This window comes from Tigriopus californicus, chromosome 12 (genome assembly GCF_007210705.1).
Source record: "Tigriopus californicus strain San Diego chromosome 12, Tcal_SD_v2.1, whole genome shotgun sequence".
Classification (NCBI taxonomy): Eukaryota; Metazoa; Arthropoda; class Copepoda; order Harpacticoida; family Harpacticidae; genus Tigriopus; species Tigriopus californicus.
In genome coordinates this window covers 4,686,373-4,695,679 of record NC_081451.1, presented here as the reverse complement: position 1 = coordinate 4,695,679, position 9,307 = coordinate 4,686,373, and the positions used below count along the sequence as shown (strand labels likewise).

Sequence of the window (9,307 nt, the reverse complement as noted above, 5' to 3'; positions counted from 1 at the left end):
AAGAGTCTTCTTGAGTGCATGGTCATTCCCTCCTAATGATTCGCCATCAGTAATCACATTCTCTGTTAATCAAATCAATCCGGATTTGTTAAGGCATTTACGTTGTTGCCTCACCAGCTGAGACACAAACATGCAATCAATTCAATCAAAAGATGCCTTCATAAGCAAACAAGCCAACATCAAGGCATCAGCAAAGGCTGGGGGCAACCCCAAATACTGCTCCTAAATCCGGGTTTGCTTCCATACGTACGTGATCGAAGACACAGAGAAGCTTTCCTTCTAATGGCAACCAAACTTCCAAGTCCTACTAACTACCTGCCGCTTTTCTCCTTGCGCATGAGCAACGATTGAGCAAAAATTGCCTCAAGGACTTTGGGATTCCCCATGTTGAGGAGAGAGAGAAACAAGCACAGACACGGGCAAAACTTGTTTTTAGTCAAAATTTGCTGTCCGAACAACAGGTTTCATCAACTTGGGCCATTAATTATCACCCATGCGGTCTCATGTTCATAAATCCCTGACGCTTTTCCTGTTCGAGCCTGAATGGTAGGTGGTTCGTGGTATTTCCTTCGTTCTGCCACTTCATTTATGACATAATAAGTTGATAGAGAGAAAGACAGAGAGCAACCTGTAGCCCAAATAGTGATTTTTCTCTCTCTAGAGAGAGCTTCTGGCTTCCATTTGAGATAACGTTAAGAGCACAACAACGCGATAAGGCCTTATCGTTCAGTTTTCCCAGAGCATTTAAAGACCACACACACTTTAAAAGCTAACCCTACTTCTGAACTCTGGAAGTGACTCATGACTGGCTAAAAATTCATGCGAACTTGCCATTTGGGCCTGAAGCCTCCTAGGGAATCAGTTTTACAAGCCTGTCTGGCAGTGAACAATAAATGTCAACCAACACAAGAAGAACAAACTTAACAATGGTAAGCCAACCATCAAATATGAACTTAAAAATTTGAGCGCACTACGGGTAAGCCCACATCTAAGTCGTAAACCAAGAGATTTTGGGAGTACCAGGAATTCTTGGAATCGACAGCTGACGCTTAGGAATCGTTAATTGTGGCTAGGGAAATAGAAACTCTGATTTGATTAGGATTTAAATGGGTTCTCATGGAACGGCTAATCGGGTCTATGGACCCTGATTTCTCAATCAAACCCCCTTATCCGTATATTCAAGGGGTTTGGGTACTTAAGCCTTGAGAGTTGGGAATTCCCTCGATTTCCTGGAATCCACAGCTGATGATTCGAAAAGATTGCGCCAAACAAACCTACAACAGGTTCCACAGTTTATACACACAGAAGCTGAATGCAGAATATTCTGTCTGAGCATCTCCGCTATTGATTTGAAAAGCTGTACATCCACATAAACATGAGGTAAATATTCTTTGATCGTCTTTTCATGCAAGTATTTGGCTCAAAAAGGCAGGTTTTGAATGTATAATGAGAATTGACAGAATGTCAACTTCCTGTAGTGACTGAGTGGTTCATGCATGATACACTTGCAGTAAGACCTGTCACTGAACGAACAAAGCAGCCTAGACAAACCAATAATTGCGTTACTCTCCGTTACTCTTGACTTGCAACACACCAGCAGGTATCCCCTGGCTAATTTTGCTCCGGATTGCTTAACCCTCTTCTGATTGATAATCTCTTGTGATTTCAGGATTCGTTTAAGTCCGAGCAAGAAAATGGCTTCAAGTCATATTTTCACGGGAGATGCTAGCAATTTGAATGATGACAATACTAGGTCGACTGGATCTGTTCTAGGCGACCTCATCAAAGAGTACGGCCTTGATCAACCGCAGCCCGCACAAGGGGTGGAAGAACCCGTCCAATACCACATATTGCAATCCCCTCTCGTCAATCATCCACCCACAACCACAATTAACACGAGTGATCTCGGCTTGGATCCTATTTTGGTAAGTTTTTTTGTTTTATGATATTCACACGTTTGCAAAAAGAAGTAAATTGATTTCATTCTATTCAGATCGAAAACCCAACCAAAGTTGCTTGCCCGGAGGAGAAAATCGTTTTTAACTTGGTTCCCTCGTCATCTCAAGGTGTCAAACAAGAAGTAGAAGAAGAAAACGAAGGTTAATCACAAATATTGAGACCCTTCTATAATGACCATAGAGTTGATTGTTTTTTTTTTTAATATTTATCTTATAGGAGCCGCTATAATGGCTAATATCACGGGTTTTGGAGGCATCGCGCCAACCAATCCCGGCAATATGGCCGCTCCAATGTATCCCTCTAATGCCAGTTTGGCCCAAACTGCGTACGTGAAAGTGCTCGAAGAACCTGCCGACAACAAATTGAGATTCAGGTAGGACATGTTTCATTTTGTTTTTTTGTTGGAAGTAGTGAAATTTAGGTGCGTATGCATCATTTGAACTAGGCGTGTCTCATTCCTTCTTCTCAAAGCCACGATTTTCTTCGGTATCTAAAGGGATATCGTCAATAGGATCCTCCGTTTTGTGTTGCATTTCGTGTCGATGGAACCACAGGAATCCATTCAAGAGGAAAGCAATGAAGAAAGTGAAGCTCATGAAAAGTAGAAAAGTGCCCGGATATGTAGTAATTGTGGCGTTGTAGAGCAACTTTCCCAATGGTGCGATGGCCAGTTGCATCACAGATGCTGTAATGGCCACGGCCGCAAATATCTTTCCCACCTCGTTGGGATGAACGCATTTGGTGAATTGCGATCGAGCAATCGAATAGACACTTAATTGAGCTCCCATTATGAAGGTGGCCAAGTAAAACTGAGGAAACATGTTGGCGGCCATGGCTTGGCAGATCAGACCAACAACCTGACAAGCCGTGATCAGTACTCCGATGGTGGCTTCGTCCCATTTGAACAGGTCCTTCATGATCGGGATGCCCACGAACAAACAGATCATATTGAGCACTTGCAGGTACACATTGAAGTGCGAGAAATCCTCCCCTGTGAATCCTTTGAAGGTCTGGAAAGTTCGAGGAAAAGGTGAAGTGTCCATCTATCATATAAGGCTAAGAAAGGTTAGAAGTGAAGGTCACTAACCTTACGCAAATACAAGTATTCATTTGACCCTCTGAGAGAGACTGCCGCCCAATAGCACCCGTAAATGCCGAACAAGCAGAAGACGTAGAGACGCAAGTGACCCTCACGAGGACGGAAGATGGCCCTCAATGTGCTAGTGAAAGGATCCACGATCAACCTCCTGAACCAGCCGGTCGTTTTCTGGAACCAATAGAGCGTCAGCATTGTTTATGGACTTCAAGCAGCTTAGGCTTGTAAATAGTTTCTTACCGGTGAAGAATCGTGCTCTTTCTCCGCCTTCGGAAGGGATTCTGTGACCGCAAAGAGGACAAAACAGAAGGAACACACTGACAGGATCCCTCTGGTGCCATAACTTCCGTAGTATCCCCCCCATTTGAACACGTATGGGCTCAACAATGTTCCAATCAAAAAGGATCCCATCTCAAACCCATCAAATCGAGCTAGCCTAATGGAGGAATTGTCAATAAAGTGAGGGATGAAAGTGTTAATCAGCAGGCAGTCGAGAGTGACTTGGATCAATTAGGATTCCGGGACATGATTGTGCAATAATATACACACTTGGGCCTTGAGCTCAGTCTAGAAATGATTCACGTCAGCGCCTGATACAAAAAATGAGATTATTACCGGGTGGATCTATTCGATTCATCGGTTACATCGCTGCCGTAGCTGTAGATTCCCAAGTAGTAAACGGAAGGGCCGCCGAACCAATTGAAGAAATTCTGGATGTAGAAAAATGTCATGGGGAGCGTCCTGGAAATACAGTGGAATGGCTTGGAAGATTGACCATGATGATTCTGTGATTCGTAATGAGATTGACAAATAGATTACGGGAGATTTTGTAAGATATGATCAATTATTGTGTTAACGGTGCAAGCTCTTTGGAGGTGGTAAAAAGTGTAGAAACATAGTTGGTTCCATTATCAGTGGTTTATGGTCTCCTACCTTTGAAATGTGACGTGAACGAGCGCCAGACTATCATCTATGATGGATCCAAAAATGGGAGCAAGGATTAAGGCCTTTCGACCATACTTGTCTGATAGAGCTCCGATGAACATGCTGTAGATGATGACAGGTGTTGAACTGATGTATTGGTTGACGATCTCAAACTTGTTCAGATACACTTGAGTCTCATCTTGAATGTGGTCGTTTCCCTCCGCTGAGAGATCATCACAAATCGTGTCGTTGTAACCCAATGAAATCGAACATGCCTAAAACGACGCTAACCTAAATTGATGCCAAGGTCAGGCAATGAAGGTGTTTTGAAAGTCTCACCTTCCACAACTTGAAATTGGTTTCAACCTCAGACCCGGTTAGTATCCCAAGTCCCACCCAAAGAAAAAAGATGGCTGGTTCCACTGTGATGGAAGCCCAAAAGTCCACAACAAGGGCTCTAATCGACGAAAGTTGTTTAAGGCCCTGCATTTTTTAGCACAACATGTAGGCACTGGCGAGGTTGACTGTCTGATCAGAATCGCTACCTGGTTTGTATGGGGGTAAATAAATAGATGTTCTCCATAACCTGCACGCTCTCATTTCACTGCCGGTCGGGTTTCGAACATCCACCGTCAACTCCCTCTTTCCAAGCTTTGTACCGTGTGAGGCGGAAAAGTTGGCACTCTTGTGCTCGTTCAAGAAGAGAGAAGGGTAGAGCTAGGGGGGCTAAAATTGGAGGCATTTTACTTTGGCCGTGGATTGTGGGTTACGCCAAAGTAATCCGTGCCCGTACATGCATTTGAAAGAATGCTTCTTTGTATGGGCTGCATAATGGGCGTGATAAGTTGCTTCTTAACAATGGAGAATCCAAAATGCAAAAGGAACTGAAGCACATTGGTATCAACTTTTAAGTATTACATTAGTAGAAGTCAAGTTTGAGCTAAGAAGTTTGATGCAAGAAAAATCGGTGTTACCTTTTGAGGCAAACCAATAATGGATTCCGATATTTCACTAGTTATGTTATGTAAGGTTGAAAGCTCCCCATGATCATTTTTTTAATCTTTTTACTACCGAGCGGCGGCTACAATGAAGGAAAGTCAACAGCAACGAGTACTCTCAACCCTTGTAATGTTATCCTTGTTGAAAAGTCAATATTCTTCTTATTTGTTTGCCTTACTTGCCCAGCTTGCTCAACAAAGAATGCTTAGGCAAAAAAAACCCGAACATTTCTGTGCGCTGAATTCTTCTCCACTCTGCACTTGATGACTCTCAAGTTCAGCATCATGGTCTCTCGATCTAATTAAGTCTGTTCGCACGGCAAAAAAGACGCCACGGACACTTCAACTTTGTCTTGAGCCCTCGATTGACGTAATAGGCCAAAGTTTGAGGTAAACATTGCGTACAAAGCCATTCCAATCCCAACGCAAATAAGCAAAAGGTGACAGGATATCACCTTGGTGGACCCCCGAAGCCCTTTTTTGACCTTGAAGATGCTACTTCATTTTGTGGGACCCAAATTTCTCTTCTGCTCAAGTAATACTGACTCAAAGCTCATGTTGACAAGACCGCACGGTTTGGGTTTTTATATCAGTTTTGTTGTTTGTTTCGTACGTAGTCTGGGAATCCCCTTCTTGCAATTCAAAATGTCATGGGATAAGATGTTTCGCTTGGATCGAATTGAACTATGGCATCCCTTGAACGACGGCGTCACTTGGGCGTAAAATAATTGAAAATGGCAAATTGTTCTCACCGTTGTAATTAGTGAAACAAAGTAGCAGATGATTTTGCGTAACGTTAGAAAAAAAAACGATAAATACTCGATCAATGTTCAAGAAATCGCTGGACTGCAAGCTGTTTTTGCCGTAATCTGTTACGTTGATATTACTTTCTTGTAAAAAGGCATGCTTGCTAGAGCTCTGCCATATCTAATGTGTGATACAATGGAAACACAGTTGATCAACAATTTATTTATCACGGGCGCATATCACTCATATATCACATTAAACTTCAATATTTCATGTGCCATACCTCTTCTTCCAGTGATAAAGTACTCCACTTTTTTCTTCAAAAAAATCTCAAAATCAACCATTGCACTGATACTTCATTCAAATGTGCGAAAAGTACGAACAATTTCACGTGTTCCAATGATTGGGCAACACAAAGCATAGCAAACTGGAGAACGGCGTGTATGGATACAAATAAATGCAATGCTCTATTTTGGCCTCGTCCAAACGACAAGAATCCGGTTGATTTGGAAAGAAACACTCGTGGAAGGCACTCCTGGAATTCTTTCCTCGGACACATTCTTGCAACTGGAATGGGTCCAAGCGACATCCGTGGACTAGATAGTCTTGATGAAACCAAGTGTTGCAGGTTCCCCATGGTCTGGATTGCACAGTGTGTCCCAGCCAAACGGCAGTAAGAAGTCCAATGGGTAACATGACTACCTTCGGAACCATCTGTAGAGGAGAGTGTCAAGAAAGGCTGCTTTAGTTAGGATGGTGCTAGCTGCAAAGGACGAAACAATGTCAAGTCGTCCTCATACCTTGATTGACAACACAGAACTGCATTTTCAAACGGGATTTAAGAACATGTTTTGTCTTGTTTGGTAAACAATGTGCACTCTCAAGAGTGAATTGATTTTTGTTATTAAGTGGATAATGCTGACGAGGGTTTCGATCGAATGCCGTCATTGATAAAGTCAAGTGAGAGCGGGTTTTTTTCTTATAGTTCAGTCAATTGTCACAGATTCCAAAGTGAAGAAGGTCAAGCAAAAAATTAGCAATTTCTCGATGTTGTATTTGGATGGAAATCGCACATAAAGCGTTACAATATGAAACTTGCCGAAGAAAAATGCTCACAAATTTTGAAATGAGTAAGACATGTCCGGTTTAAAAGACCTGACGTCCGTTGTACGCTTTTTGACCTAGTCACACATAAAACTGTCGCCATAAACAAACTTGTTTCACTTGGTTTCCTACTTTCAAAAAGTGCTCGAAAAAGTAGAATACAGTACGGCTAGAAAAATTGAATTTGAAATGTAGCGACTAAGCACCTTTGATGTCTACACATCTCAATGTTTTTCTATCAAATTTCGAATTGATGCCACTAAATGTGGAGCATATTAAATCTGTCATTTTGTCAACCAATCATGCGACCACTCAACCAACCTAATCGATTAACCATCGACTTATTCAGAGCCAATCAGCGGTTGTACTAAAGATCGCACTTGTATTCTTATACAAAAAAACGAAGCATTTTACTCAGAGAAGGTACGAAAGGTATCTGATGTTGTACGTCTTCAAAAGTATCCATGAGCTTTGTCCCAACCCAGGATTTAGGGTCAATTGTAGTGACCGTAGAGGCTTAATGTGCGTTTTGAGAGCACCTTCAAGTCTTCGAGAATCCAGGCTAGTTCGAACAATGAAGTCCACATCTCTTCTTTCTCGGGCTCCTTCATTGTTTAATTTGCTTCCCTCTGATATTCGTAGGGAATACGTAGGCCTTGTTGATCCGGTAGCATCTTTCAAGTCAGACTTGGACAAATTTTTAGATAGCATTCCAGATCAACCCTACATTCAAGGACTAGCTCGGTCTGCCAACTCAAATTCGTTGGTAGACCAAATATCATATAAAAATTGAAAGGTAATAAATAGACGAATTATAACCTTTCATTTTAATAGTACTGGGGATTACATTCCCTGTAGCGGTTAGAAAAGCCCGTGAAAAACCAAACCAAAAAAAAAAATTTAGCACTACTTTCGCTCTTCTTTTTTGGCACCTTCTGGAAGCACTGCATCGTGTAATCGAATACAGAAATATGTTTTGACGAAAAGAAAGTGAGTCATTAATTGCTGGTTGAAAATATCATTTAGTTATAATTATATTTGATATAATTAATATTTTAAGCCTAATAGCTCATCATGCCCATACCGAAACATATTTACCAAATGAGATGCGTAATTTTTGCCAAAATATTTCAAATGAAAACATTAGTAACCTCATACCACTTTTATTCGATTTCAGCAAGATCTTTTGTTTTGACCCTGTACTCTTTGTAGTAGAAGTTCATGTTTTGACTGGAACCACATTACCCCTTGCTTGAATTGTTACCATGAGTTATCTCCACGCCGATTTTTTACATTAATCCTTTCGCATGATCATACTGAATTTTCAAAGCAGTCATATAATTGGTCCTGTATAATGATTTCAAGACGCATCAAAATAAAAACCTTTAGTTGAAGTCGGCATGGAAATCTCATTTCTTTGTTTTTCAAACGGCACAACATCAACGTTTTTCATTCCCAAGAAAGAATTCAATGAGCAATAAGCTTAACAGAAAAAGAATGTTCTAAGAATTTTTTGCCCCGCACAATTAGAGCTTGCCAAGGATTTCGATGGATGATACCCAGGATAATGAAATGGTATTATTCATCGTTCGCAACTATTCCAGGTATGAATGTGAGGGTCGATCGGCGGGTGCTCTTCATGGCGGCAAATCCAGTGGTGACAATAAGACTTATCCGACCATCCAGATTGTCGGCTACCAAGGACCAGCGGTGTGTGTGGTGTCCTTGGTGGAGCACGAGAAGCCCTATCGAGCCCATCCCCATAACCTCGTGGGTAAAGATGGTAAGTCCGACCCCATAATCCATCTAACCGTTGATTGACATCTTGTCTATTCTTGACTTTCTATTTCTAGGCCATGGTGAGTTTTGACTCCTGTCGAGTGTAGTTACAATAAATAACTCTTGGAATGTCTAGTTCATTATCTAGTTCCTAGAGGGATTATGATTTTTTTCCATAATCCAATGCAGTCTTGCCTAGTTCTAGTTGCTAGCCCCTACCCTCCCCATTTCAAAGCTACATATGGAGCTCTAGAGGAAACGAAAGATTCGAAAAAGTCACGGTGTTCATGCTTCCGTCTGTGGTTTTCTAGGATTGTGTAAACAAGGCGTGTGCAGTGTGGAAATCACCAAGCCGGACATGACTTACTCATTCCAAAATTTGGGCATCCAATGCGTGAAGCGGAAAGATGCGCAACAATCCTTGGAGCGTCGCCAAAAGATTCGCGTGGATCCATTCAAGCAAGGTTTCGACCATAAAAATAGGTCGATTGACCTCAATATGGTTCGTCTTTGCTATCAGGTGAGCCCACGGGTTCAAAAAGCCCTCATTTTTTAAGATTTTGATGAGATTTCCAAGCGCTAGTCCTCAAACGTTTACGTCCAGTCGACCCGGTTGAAATTGGAATTGGCAGGAACTGGTCAAAATATACAGGAAACTGGAATTGCTTTACGTGACGAAACGTGTGTACGATCTATTACT

At 41.8% G+C, this 9,307-nt stretch overlaps 2 protein-coding genes and 1 long non-coding RNA gene across 5 annotated transcripts in view; 1 reads left to right on the top strand and 2 right to left on the bottom strand.

Annotated features, from left to right (window-relative positions):
* Nucleotides 1–504: 504 nt before the first annotated feature.
* LOC131891564 (transcription factor p65-like) overlaps nt 505–9,307 on the top strand; it is a 14,850-nt gene continuing 6,047 nt past the window's right edge. Inside the window, exons 1-6 of one of the 3 annotated variants that reach the window (XM_059241172.1) lie at nt 505–929; nt 1,670–1,925; nt 1,994–2,099; nt 2,176–2,332; nt 8,433–8,611; nt 8,919–9,127. In XM_059241172.1, the coding sequence (XP_059097155.1) occupies nt 1,695–1,925; nt 1,994–2,099; nt 2,176–2,332; nt 8,433–8,611; nt 8,919–9,127 (882 nt within the window). In that variant the 5' untranslated portion in view covers nt 505–929; nt 1,670–1,694. Of the gene's footprint in view, nt 930–1,224; nt 1,381–1,454; nt 1,601–1,669; nt 1,926–1,993; nt 2,100–2,175; nt 2,333–8,432; nt 8,612–8,918; nt 9,128–9,307 lie in introns of those variants that run through there. The other 2 variants (XM_059241171.1, XM_059241173.1) reach the window with 2 other exon arrangements.
* On the bottom strand, nt 2,331–5,049 carry LOC131891565 (uncharacterized). The gene is made up of 6 exons (XM_059241174.1): nt 4,319–5,049; nt 3,989–4,254; nt 3,671–3,796; nt 3,296–3,491; nt 3,047–3,226; nt 2,331–2,969 (listed from the first exon to the last, which is right to left on the bottom strand). The coding sequence occupies exons 1-6, from the start codon at nt 4,466–4,468 to the stop codon at nt 2,412–2,414; spliced, it is 1,476 nt and encodes a 491-aa protein (XP_059097157.1). The 5' UTR covers nt 4,469–5,049; the 3' UTR covers nt 2,331–2,411.
* On the bottom strand, nt 5,927–6,590 carry LOC131891568 (uncharacterized). Its single transcript, XR_009374428.1, has 2 exons — nt 6,525–6,590; nt 5,927–6,438 (listed from the first exon to the last, which is right to left on the bottom strand). It is a non-coding gene; the product is annotated as an uncharacterized LOC131891568 (long non-coding RNA).